At 46.9% G+C, this 13,365-nt stretch overlaps 1 protein-coding gene across 1 annotated transcript in view; it reads right to left on the bottom strand.

Annotated features, from left to right (window-relative positions):
- Positions 1-12,636, bottom strand: part of LOC138453125 (sarcoplasmic reticulum histidine-rich calcium-binding protein-like) — a 157,695-nt gene extending 145,059 nt beyond the window's left edge. Inside the window, exon 1 of the mRNA XM_069605682.1 lies at positions 11,581-12,636. Coding sequence (XP_069461783.1) covers positions 11,581-12,292 — 712 coding nt within the window. The 5' untranslated portion in view covers positions 12,293-12,636. The remainder of the gene's footprint in view (positions 1-11,580) is intronic.
- Between the last annotated feature and the right edge of the window lie 729 nt (positions 12,637-13,365).

The following is a 13,365-nucleotide window of genomic DNA, read 5'->3' as shown; positions in this document are numbered from 1 at the left end:
ACCTCGGTGGTGGTAGTCTGCATATTTTACCTGTGGATAAGAACCCTAGACCCATCTGGTCTGTCTACTTTGCTGCAGCTGAGGGGACCTCAGGTGCTAGTAGTCTACCCATATTCCTTGTAGATAAGGACCCAATAACCATTTAGTCTGTCTACTTTGCTGCATATAAGGGGAACTCAGGTGCTGATAGCCTGCCCATTGTGCCTGTGTCATTCTCGAGTATGTTCTTTGCTGCAGATAAGGACTTCCAGAGCCCCCAGACCGTCTTTGCTGCTGGAAGGCAGTGAGTCTGTCTCCTTGGCTGCTTCACCATCTGAAACCACGCAGAAGCCTCCTGATTTGCTTTGCTCTCTGCTTTCCTCGTCCTTTGCCTCATGTCTATCCGAGGCAGCTTCTTTAGTTTTGGCTTCCAGTGGTGCCTTTCAGTAAGTGGATGGTAAATAATTTCATATTATAGCAGTGTACTCGGATTTTCTGGATCGGGCAGAGAATGTGGACTTTTTACAAAAACATGCGGTCATTTGTCCATTCGATTTTTTCAATTCGATCATTTCTACAGAAACTGCCCTTTTGTACTATGTGGAACGTAAGACAGCACGGGTATCTTTTGTCTTGCTCTCCATATAGAAATACTGTGTATCCGTCCTCGCTTTCCATGAACTGTGTATCCATCTTCGCTTTCCATGATTAGACCGAGCGGATGCATTTAAAAGAGTGTAAGGTTTCTGAGAAGAACACAAGACCAAACACCAGAATGTATTTGATGTTTTCCCAAACATTTCCTTTTCACTTTAGACACTAGCGAAAGGAGCTGTAAAAAACCTCCAGCTCGCCCTCTCATTGCAGAAAGGGGAAGACAGGGCCTGCAACCAATACAGGAAACGAATGAAAGTGGAAGAGAGAGAGCCTCATGGTCACTGCAGGAAGGCAAAGGAAAGTTGCTGCTTCTTTTTTTCACAGAGGGGCCTGTCTTTGTGTTTGTCACTGGGATTTGCCTTCTTTTATGGGAGTGGGTCTATTTGACCTAAAACATTTGACCTAACCACATTTGATTGAATTTATTTGACCTTTTCTCGGTCTAAAATGCAGAGAGAGACCCCCGCAACCTCTCCCCCACTTCCCCTCAACCTAATCTATACCCTTACCCACACCATTTATATATCTAATTAAATTTGACCGAAAAAAAGGTTTAAAAAAATGTGATTAAATGTTTTAGGTCAAATGTTTTTAGGTCAATTATGCTAATACCCTTTTATGCACCTGTAAAACACAGACACAATTCTCCCAGGAAATGGCCTGTCACATTTTAGGGGTAATGTTTCTCTTTTGAGCAGTTTCTTTGGTTAGGCTAGGCTGATTTACACCATGCGGGCTGCCATTTGCATGGTCTCCAGGTGCTCACGTGGCTCTGTAAGAAAGTGGGAGGGGCTGGTTAGAGAGGGAAGAGGGATACGATAGCTGCTGTGTTCTTCTGTAGATGCATCCCGCACCAGGGGGCACTGACGTCTGTGCATGTCAGCTTTCTGAGTGTGTTTTGTCGTGTGTTTTGTCGTGGACACTGGGCTTGTTGTGGCATGCCAGCTTTCTGAGTGTGCTTTGTCGTGTGCACTGGGCTTGTTGTGGCGCATCAGCTTTCTGAGTGTGCTTTGTTGTGTGAACTGGGCTTGTTGTGGCGTATCAGCTTTCTGAGCGTGCTTTGTCGTGTGCACTGGGCTTGTTGTGGCGTGTCAGCTTTCTGAGCCTGCTTTGTCATGTGCACTGGGCTTGTAGCAGGTCAGCTTTCTGAGCGTGCTTTGTCGTGTGCACTGGGCTTGTTGTGGCGCATCAGCTTTCTGAGCGTGCTTTGTTGTGTGCACTGGGCTTTTTGTGGCACGTCAGCTTTCTGAGCATGCTTTGCCGTGTGCACTGGGCTTTTTGTGCCGCGTTAGCTTTCTGAGCGTGCTTTGTCGTGTGCACTGGGCTTGTTGTGGCGTGTCAGCTTTCTGAGCGTGCCTTGTCGTGTGCACTGGGCTTGTTGTGGCGCGTCAGCTTTCTGAGTGTGCTTTGCCGTGTGACTGGGCTTGTTGTGGCATGTCAGCTTTCTGAGCGTGCTTTGTCGTGTGCACTGGGCTTGTTGTGGCATGTCAGCTTTCTGAGCGTGCTTTGTCGTGTGCACTGGGCTTGTTGTGGCACGTCAGCTCTCTGAGCGTGCTTTGTCGTGTGCACTGGGCTTGTTGTGGCGCGTCAGCTTTCTGAGCGTGCGTTGTCATGTGCACTGGGCTTGTTGTGGCGTGTCAGCATTCTGAGTGTGTTTTGTCGTGTGTACTGGGCTTGTTGTGGCGTATCAGCTTTCTGAGTGTGCTTTGTCGTGTGCACTGGGCTTGTTGTGGCGCGTCAGCTTTCTGAGTGTGCTTTGTTGTGTGCACTGGGCTTGTTATGGCGCGCAAGCTTTCTGAGTGTGCTTTGTCGTGTGCACTGGGCTGGTTGTGGCGCACCAGCTTTCTGAGTGTGCTTTGTCGTGTGCATTGTGCTTGTAGAGGGTCAGCTTTCTGTGCGTGCTTTGTCATGTGCACTGGGCTTGTTATGGCGCATCAGCTTTCTGAGCATGCTTTGTCTCGTGCACTGGGCTTGTTGTGGCGGGTCAGCTTTCTGAGCGTGCTTTGTTGTGTGCACTGGTCTTGTTGCGGCGTGTCAGCTTTCTGAGTGTGTTTTGTCATGTGCACTGGGCTTGTTGTGGCGTGTCAGCTTTCTGAGCATGCTTTGTCTCGTGCACTGGGCTTGTTGTGGCGGGTCAGCTTTCTGAGCGTGCTTTGTCTCGTGTACTGGGCTTGTTGTGGCAGGTCAGTTTTCTGAGTGTGCTTTGTCGTGTACACTGGGCTTGTTTTGTCCGGAGGGGTAACATCCAGTGTCTGGGCTATTTGTTTACGTTTGTTTTGTTTTTGTCACGGGTGTGTGTGGCTTGTGTGTTTTTTGTGTAGCATGGCTGGCCCTTTTGTGCGCATTTATTATGGGGGCAGTAGGCTGGTAGAGGAGTCAGGCGCTGGAGGAATGGTTAGTAGGTTGGCAGGTTTTGGCTCAGGTTGTGCGGTTGTTTTGTTGTTTGTCACTGTGTGTTAAATGAAATGATTTGAAGGGCCTCAAGAAGCAGCTCTCTTTTTTCTGCTCACTTTTTTCAGAGAGGCAACCACTAAAGAAGCATCTTTAATGTTGGTTTAAGTCTCTACGTTTTTACTACAGTTTTGCTGTCTTCTGTACCATACTTAAGTGCTTCACATCTTTTTTCTGTATATCATTCAGAGCTACATGCATATTCATGCAACCAACAGGGCAACAGTGGCAGAAGGAGGTGACACGACAGTGGCAGAAGGAGGTGACACGATCTGTCCAAGATCACACATTGTGGTCAAAGGGGAAAGTCAGGACTAGAATTTGAGCACAAATGCCATATGCTTTATATGGTTCCAGCAGACAGGACTAGGCTATTTAATTTAATATGAATGCACCATAAATAGCGTAGACTATCCACTTCAGGCGTAAACTCTGCCCGTCCATCCACAGAAAACCCACATACAAGGTTTTAAGTGAGCCAGGACTCGCCCCATCCACCCAAACGAACCCCCCATGCCCATCGAATCAGGCCCCTAAACACACACCCAGACCGCCACTATACGCAGAGGCATTTCGGGTCCAGTAGACTGTTAAGACATGGATGAGGGGGTAGCCGGGTTGGATGCATGTGATGTCTGGAGTAGAGGTGGCAGAAGCAGTATGCTATGGTGACGCAACGGATGCACAGCTCTCTACCGTTGAAACGTGGAATACGTGTTCTCTTGCATCAAAACGCTGGTCCAACTTTAACCTCCCATTGGAAGGCATGAGGCTGCAATGTTTGTCGTGGGGGGTCAGAGTGTGAGCGTGGTCATTTTTAGATGGAAAATCAATGTAAAATGTTAACCGGTCTCGCCAAATCAGGTTCACAATGCTTAATGGTTTGTTCTACGCCTGTTAAAGTCCGACACCATACCCCGCCCCTCCACCCCAACACACAGACCTGTCAAGTCTCCCGCAGCCCTATAAATAGAATACATATCATCTCATATTACTAACAATCATTGGCAAAGCCAATAGTTTTGACGCTTGAGTAAGCATTAGATAGGCTTTTGCCAGGCACTGTTGTAATAAATTCAGGTGCTACCACCATTTGCCAGCTGGTGCCATCGTATGGCCAGATATTCCCATGACTCGAAAATGTCTCTACCATGCCTACATAAAAGCCAAAACGGTTGGCTTCGCCAATGGTTGTTTTCTGATAGCTGGGACTCCCAGAACTAATTGTGCTACTCCCTGGGAGGAGGTGGCTCGTCACACTTACATTTTACTATAACACTTATGATAATAATCAGGGCTTTAAGTGGACAGATTCCTCTGTTGTCCCAACTGCATAAACCCTTCCAAGATGGCTGCCATTTTTCTGGTTACATCAGTGTTGCCAGTTTTAGTCAACACTCGTCCTTTACCTTTGCTGCATTTACCGACAGGCTCCTTTTGTCTGCCCACCGTTGGCGCCTGCCCCCCAGCTGCTGATGACCAATCAAGGTCTGAGTGAAGGGTGCACTCAGCACACTTAAAAAAACAATCTATGTGGTAAATTTAGTGATGTGTTGCTACACTCAATTGGAAATGGTTTCACAGCGCTGCCCAGTTCTTTCTTCGGGTTAGCAGCTTACCTTACAAGCATGTTTAAATACAATGGGCCTCATTACACGGTAGGCGGTAAGGGTTTACCGGTACTTCACCGGTACCAGTAAATCCTTACCGCCTTACTACGAGGTCCCTTTGCGGGTTGGGGAATTTAACGCCTGCTTTTTGCAGGCATTAAAAACCAACCTGCAAAGGGACCCAGGAAGCTAATTACGGTACCACAATTTGCGGTGCCGTAATTAGCACCTTCCCCTTTCCCATTATGCCCTATGGGGCAAAAATGGGAATGGGGAAGGGCAATGGCGGAAGGGGGAATTACTGCCCCGCCAACTTTGGAATGGGGCGGTAATTCCCCTTTCCACCAAGGCGGTGCCGGTATTTTACCGGCATGAACCATGGCGCTAATTGCGCCATGGTTCTCCGCCTACCGTGTAATGAGGCCCAAGGTGTTACATTCTCCCTCTGCCACCTCCACAGCAGCTCTGGGGTTGACTTGGAGCACAGAAAAAATGTGTCTGTTTTGGTCCTCTCTGCCTCCGGAAAATGGTTCCATGTAATAATGTCCCCACAACAATATCGCCATGCAAAAATATCGCCGAAAAATTGCAGTTTTTTGTGGGGACATTATTGCATGGAACATGCGAGAGACACCCCTGCAACCCCCAAACCCTTTTTTTTTTTTTTATTTCTTTTTTTTTTGGCTGCCCCTATCCCCATATATGGTCACCCATATAATATCACCACAACCTTTTCCCGGCGATATTATGTACGGCGGCCATATATATGGGGATAATATTACCTGATACCCGGAGAATTCCTTCCCTTCCGCTGTCATTTATTTAAAATGTTCAGCAACCCAGACCAGCCCCCCTGAAATACACCATGCCTCTCAGGAAATGTCCCCAGGTAAAGTGTCCCACGAAGTCTTTTCTGATTCTGCGAATATTGTAGGAAAAGATGGGGAATGTTGAACTACGTGACCAAATGGCTTTTCCACACACCGAAATCGTGTGATCTTGGGCACATCATCTTATCCCTCTGTGCCCCAATGCACTTATTTGGCCAAATTGTGAACGCATACAACACTGACCACTAAAACAACTAAGTGCTACATTAAAAGCTTAGCACGCTCTAGCTCCCCATTCCTCGTGTGCTATTGGGCTCTTGGGTCTCACTTAATAGGGAACATCAGCATCTATGCACCCCTAGTAGTTAGAGTAGAGATTACAGAGCTCTGGCAAGATGCAGCCACTCCCCCAACCTCAGACCACATTGAACACATCTGGAAGCTGGCATTGCAAGAGGGCACAGCTGAATCCAGCATTGCTCCCTGGTCAGATGTGGCTGGAAATGTAACATCGAGCAATATTGTGCTGGAAGCACAGCGCCTGGAGCCCTTGAGTAAGTGAGACTAGAAACAATGCAGGCGTCTTTCTTGACTCTCTCCAAAAGCAGGTGTGGCTTCTTGACAGTGACGTGGTGCTTTGTGAAGAGACAGGTGGTGTTAGTATTGTGAACCATTCCGAAGAGTTCCAAGGCACCATTCAGCTCAAAGAGAGCGCTATGTCAAAGGGGCACCCTTTTGCTGTATTAGTGGCATAGAAGCTGTGCAGGGCAGCGACATCACATTAGTAAAATGACATTCAACAGAAATTCGGCATGCAGTCTCATAGTCTGCATTCTGCTGCGCCAGGGGTCTGCCGCCTATGCCGCTCCAGATGTTTTCTACTAGACTCGCTTAAGGCACAGTCAGCATAGTTACTGGTGAGGAACCAGGGGAGATGTATTCTAAAATATCAAGAGAAGCACAGGTTGTAAGTGCCTGTTCTCAGAGACGTTTGTATGTGAGGGCAAAAGGGGCACTTGCCCAGGGGGCCCCACAAGGCTGCCCGATCTAAAGTAGTATGATTCATTTGTTCACCAGACTTAAATAGCACACATCAGGATATTTTATGGCATGGTGCTGAGGCTCTAAACCTATAGCCTGTCTCTTTTGGCAAGTACATTCTGCCTCGATCAATTCATCATGTAATTCTTTCTGTGTTCACTGTGGTATACTGGGAATTATGTTGATCATGTGCAATAGCCAATTTTGAAATGCGTATTGGTAAATTGAGTGCCACAATGGTTCAGAAGTTAGCTCAGTGTGTTAAGCACTCATTGCCGAGATGTGTGTTCCTATGCAGGATTAGAATAACACATTCCTTTAAGGCTGCCTGAGCCTTTCCTGTCTCTGAAGTTTATAAACCTGCCTGCATATGTACTTGGTCTTACAGCACAACAGATGCTATTATCAGCAATGTACCCGTACTAGATAGGGGTTGCTATTAAAACAAACATGTCACCCTTATGGCGAAGGTCTAGAAATTGGTTTGTTCCGATGGAGTGTTGTAAAACCTAGCTAATCACCTCTAACGGTGAGCGTAAACTGTTAGTCCAAGAGATGAATACGTATCCAAATTTGGACCAAAGCATTCATGCTTGTATCCTGGCTTTGCCAGCAGACAATACAGTGATCCTGGTCAAATCATCTAACATCTCGTACATTACTGTGCTGTCTTCTGTGAGGTTTGCCTTCTTGCATGCTGGTGGCATCGTTTAGCCCATTACTTGATCTTTCTTCTTATGTAGGCTATTTGAGTGGAAGGGGTGGTAGACAGAAGGGAGCTGACCAGATGGTGCAGGACCCGGGCAAACATATTTTAAAGTATGCTTCTTTGGCACAAAAAATAGTTTTGCATTTTTTTTTAAAGTCAAAGGTTTTTCTGCACGTTTATAAATGACAATTTCACAAACCAGTGTTTTGGAAGTATGTAAAATTTTAAAATACAAAAGACCAACCCAGATTATATCTGTTGAATCACACTGATTGGTATGCCGTATTTATATACTTCTTTTGATGATGGAGAGAATGAAGCTAGAATCATTCTGTGTTACACCCTTCTATAATATTTTGTTTTTAAAAACGGTCATGTTTGGTAATGTGATTGGTGTACTTTCCAAGCCAGTTTTATAAAATGGGATTATTTTTGTTCATGGTAAGAACTGGTAATGAAAGTGTTTAAATGCAGAAATTGCAGAGTTGGCACCAATCCCAGACCCACCCCTTAACAAGTGTGTGTAATGCTGGGCATCTAATTTATTCTTGTATTGCCTAGTCTCTCGAAATTGCCGGTCCCTAAACCTTTCACAATTGTCAGCCCTTCAGAGAGATGTCCTTCTCGGGTATGATCTTCAAAACAGCCTCTTTCATGGTGTCACTGGCTATAGTGTTGCTTCCACTATAATAGTGAGCGTTGATATATTGCACACCACAGGCACTTTATTCTTTTGATCTCTAATGGCAACATTATTTGATAACCATGTCCCACTTATAATCTCAGTCTGTCTGGATACAGACACCTTCATGGTAGCATCTAATCTGCATCCACTATCCATGCTATGGTATGTGTAGCTTTCTCCTTCCTACCAATTGATCTCCTCTATCCACGCGTGAGCACGTTTGCATCCTCTGAGGCACCTAATGTGCGTTCTCTGTCTATTCTGGGTTACATGTACCTTTTAGTTCTCTGTCTATTCTGGGTTACATGTACCTTTTAGTTCTCTGTCTATTCTGGGTTACATGTACCTTTTAGTTCTCTGTCTATTCTGGGTTACATGTACCTTTTAGTTCTCTGTCTATTCTGGGTTACATGTACCTTTTAGTTCTCTGTCTATTCTGGGTTACATGTACCTTTTAGTTCTCTGTCTATTCTGGGTTACATGTACCTTTTAGTTCTCTGTCTATTCTGGGTTACATGTACCTTTTAATTCTCTGTCCATTATGGGTTACATGTACCTTTTACGTACAGTCCTGCTTTAATACTACAGGCTGTATACCTTCCTGGATTCTACTGATAAAAAGTCTCCTGTCTCTATGCTAGAACAGAACTAACCTCTTCGCAGACTGATAATGTTGGCCTTCAAATGGTACTTGTTTATCAGTCTGATTAGAGCAATACTGAAGAGGGTAAGGGGACTTAAAGGGAGTAAACATCCTTATTGTTAATGCTGCGAGGCAGCATATCAACATGTTGGTTGTGATTGTGGCAGGGGGGGGCGGAGCAGATATTCTTGATCACTTCATTCCTTTCATTTGTTGGAGGGGGGCCCCAAAGATGTCCGTGCCCAGGGCCCCAAAAGTGGTTCAGATGGCCCTGCCTGTGCTAGCCCCTTTTACCTCTTAACGTGCCGCTATCATGCATCGAGGGCTTCTGAGTGCTGTGCTGGGGAGTTGCAAATCCAACACAAAGTAACACTTCGCCTTCTTCACTCCTGTCTTTGGCCTATTTAGCATGTGTTGCCCCATCCGGCCCCTTGAACAGCTACAGCCGCCCAGGCTGCCGAGAGTTCCTCAGTGACTATTGTGCGTGAGGGAAACTGACATAAGATGGAGTTTCAGTGGAGCCCGCTTGACTATTTTGAATGGGAATTGGGGAAATATACGCCGTGTTCACTGTTTGGCAACTCAACACGCCAGGGCTTACGGTTTAACCCTTAAATGCTGAGCTCGATGACATTCGATGCAAATAGGACGAGCACACTTAGAAATGTGACACTTAAAAACATGGACTGAAAATCTTTGGTCCTACACAAGTAACAAGTAATAGAACAAAAAGGGAGGCCCTTGCAAACCAAAGGGGGTTCAACTGGAGCGTCGGCACTTCTTAGTTCTCAGCTCAAGTCAGTGCCCGTGCACCTTCAGCAGAAGGCATGCCATCTTCCCCAGTGGCTGCCAGCGCTGGAGTAATAGCGGAGGCACGTGCACCAGTCACCATAGGCACTTAGGGACTGTTTCTGTATCCCTACAGCCCCTACTAGCACTTGACACCTGATGTATGCACTTATCCTGGCACTTTCCAACAGCTGGTCGCACTTTTATTTATTGTCTTTATTTATTTTATTGCTATCCTATGTACCGCACTGCGCCCTCCACTTCCCCCGCACTTTTCCCCTTGCCCCCTCCCCTGCATGTGCACGATCTCAAATGTCACCGGGACTAGTAGGAGCGTTGTCTCTGTCTTCCCTCTGTTTCCCCTCCCTTGCCTCATCGCGTCTTGAAACACTTGTGTATAGACGCGTTATAAATGCCATATCATATCATGGGCGCCTGCGGCAGCATTGGGGATCCAGTCAGTGTGCATTGTGAGGCGGCCTGCCTATTGGGGTGCGGTGCCAGGACACCCCTCCTTCCACCCCCTGCTCATTCACCCCAATGGCACAGGTTTGCACATGCCCCTGTCCTGAGGGATCTGCTCGCCTCTGCTTATCTTTCTCTGCACAAACCCCCACGGCCCTCCAGAGCCTGCTCCACTGAATGAGAACCGGCCTATTTTGATGTGCAGACAGCAGTGGTGTGCACCCTTTGGCTGTCCAGATGGTTTGGACTACAACTCTCAGGAGCCTCAGCCAGCATATTCAATGGTGAGGGATATGGGAGTTGTAGTGCAAAACCTCTGCAGAGACACAGGAGGCAAGCCCACTGGCATGTAGCTCTGCATCCTCCAGTTGGGTTAGATGTTAAGCAAAGCATTATCTCCACCGCACACGGCTCCCCCGCCCCCGGAGGCCTCCAGCCTATCAAAAGCATTTTGACTCCAGTGATGAGAACCAAGTAGAAGGCGACTCAATGAAACCTATGAGAGCGGGGCGGGCCCTTCCTTAGGCATAGGAGCAAGCACAAACACGAGAAGCAAGGTTTGGTGGAAGGAATGCTTTGTGAAGCATTTATTAAAATGGTCAGTAGAGATTTGCTAAGACAGCTGCACGGCGGCAGTTTCAAGCATCAGCGCCAGGTCACATGGCTGAAACATCCCTGAGAATTGTAAAACACACATGCCACTAAGCTGCAGGCGACACGACAAGTCCAAAATCATTAATGCTAGCAAACACCTGGGCTCAACTCTTTTAGTATCCACGGGGGAGCCGATGGGGTAGCTCACTGTTGCAACAAGACCTTTGCACAAAGTGATCCAGTGTCTGGGGAAGGGGGTCGAGCTTCTCATCAACCCCAAAGGACGGAGACATGAGTGGGCCAAGGCAGCAGGTTCAGATATTTGCAGGGGACCAGCAAGCACGGTAGCAAGTCAAGGGAACACACACAGCTTCTGCCACGAGCGAGGTTTAGGCACGGGACGGGGTGACGAGGCGACCGTGGAAATCATTTGAGACTTGATAGATCTGGTCAACTGGTCTACTGGTGAAGTGGTTGTCTGTGAACTGGCGTGTACACAGAGAAGTCTTTGAAAGTGTCCAGATTGATTTTTGTGTTCCATTATTTATTTTCAGTTGACCCAGAAGACCCCGTCCCTTTTGTGTTGTTTTTTTTGTGCCTTGGTCCCCTAGTTGTCCACTTGGAAATGTTTCCAGCTCAACTTTTTCCCCCAGTGATTTTGACACATTTTAAAGGTTCAGTTCCAAAGTCTCCGAGTACATGCCAATAGAAAACCAGTTCATTCCAGTAGACATCCAGTCCTGTCCAGTTCATATCAAGGCCATCTCCACTTTGTTTCTCCAGATTGTTTTACTAGAAGGTAACACCACAATTGCAGACAGCACATTTGTCTAGAGGCTAGTTGCTGGAAAAGCTCTATGGACAAAAGTGAGATATTCTGGCCCATCTTGGTCTCGCCAGCAGCTTAATGTTTGATACATTGTCAAAAGCTCTGGAAGCTAATACGAGCAGTAAATGTTTGATGCTAATGTAAGCACAAGGTAACATGGTGACTGACATTTTCTTAAACACAAACAACAGTGCTAGTTCTTCCACCAATGTTCCTTAATTCAAATAGGAATAAATACCTTGGGTAGAACTGATCCCTATTCCTTTTTAAATGAGTGCATCGCATTAGCTATCGTTACCTTCGTCATCGTCATCATCATCATCGTCATCATCGTCATCATCATCATCATCTTCATCGTCGTCTTCAAGTTTCTTTACAATTTTGTCATCGTCGTCATCGTCGTCATCGTCGTCATCGTCGTCGTCGTCATCATCGTCGTCGTCATCATCATCATCATCATCATCTTTATCATCATCGTCATCATCGTTGTCATCATCGTCGTCGTCATCATTTTTATCATCATCATCATCGTCGTCATCATCATCATCGTCATCATCATCGTCATCATCATCTTTGTCATCATCGTTATCATCATCATCGTCATCATCATCATCATCGTCGTCGTCGTCGTCATCATCATCATCATCATCATCATCATCATCATCATCATCATCGTCATCATCTTTGTCGTCATCTTTGTCATCATCATCGTCGTCATCATCGTCATCATCGTCATCGTCATTATCATCATCATCATCATCGTCATCATCGTCATCATCGTCATTGTCGTCATCGTCATCATCGTCATCATCATTGTCACCATCATCATCGTCGTCATCATTATCATCATCATCATCATCATCTCCATCTTGGTCTACATGATCCCCGTCATTGTCATCATCATCATCATCATGAGCAGCCTGTCCATGAACTTGAGGAATTAAGTTCACTTGCAGTGAACAGACGAATGTGAGAAGTAAGCAGATCAGCCACACCTTCTGGGAGGCCATCCTGGAAAAATGAAATGCGGATGCTCCGCTTTCCTTCACCGAGTAGCAAAAGCAATCCTCCAATTAATGGCTATTCGCACAGTCACTCCAAATCCCAGAAACAGCGAAGAAATCTTCTGAAGAGATGGCCTAGGTCCAGCCGAGCAAATCAGGTCTTCTTAGCATAAGAGTTGCTATAACTCCAGCCTTCTTGGAAGGAAAGTCTCCAGCAGCAGCAGCGAGAGATACAAAGCTGTCTGACACAGACAAAACTCAAGAATGAAAGAGCCTTCCGAACGGCAGACCCATGCACAGAGTGCCTATGATTGATGGCGCCAGCTGCGAAGAAGAGAGCCTCCCCTTCCCAGCCAATGGCAGCAAGCGAGGGAGTGCTTCCAACTTTTCCATAGCTCCAATTTAGAAAGCGACGATGACAGCATCCCCGAATGCCCATATTTGAGTCTGGCTGTGTGTGAAAGGTCGCCGGAGGCAGCTCTGGGCACTGTAATAGCAAGCATGCCAGGCCGCGACTGGGGGGCTATAATTAGGTCGGGTACGCCCCCTGCAGAAGAGGGAGGGGAGGTAGAAAGGGCATCGGCGCGTTCACACGAAAGACCGAAGTGCATGGTGCTGAATATTCAAAGGGTTCTGCTTTACCCAGATAAGCGCCAGCACTTTCCAACCGAAATGATCGTCTCCCTGTTGAGAAGTGCAGACACACGCCCATTGGAAGCGCTGAAGCTGACCGAGAAGTAATGGCCCCCTGACATTGGAAAACGTGTTACATTCCTGCCCAGAGTTGTCGTCCGGCCCCCGACCCCCCACCCCTCGTCGAGCTGTGCCACAACTCTCATAGTGAAAGTATTGCGGGTGTGCTCCCACTAACCCCATCACACCCTCGCGTAGAAGGCGTGACACTCGCTCATTGAGGGCATTTCATATATGCTGGGAAGGAACAGAGCTCTCCCATTTACAGAACAGCATCAGGGCCGAGAAGTTCCCCGTTCTTCCAGTAAAAAGCATTGCACCCTCACTGGGATCTGTTATCACTCTACCTTGAAAGTATTGCATCGTTGCTGACAGTGCTGGCCCTC

This window comes from Ambystoma mexicanum, chromosome 1p (assembly GCF_040938575.1).
Source record: "Ambystoma mexicanum isolate Mex_15411 chromosome 1p, UKY_AmexF1_1, whole genome shotgun sequence".
Classification (NCBI taxonomy): Eukaryota; Metazoa; Chordata; class Amphibia; order Caudata; family Ambystomatidae; genus Ambystoma; species Ambystoma mexicanum.
Note: the sequence above shows the minus strand (reverse complement) of the source record. Positions and strands in the feature narration are given on the sequence as shown.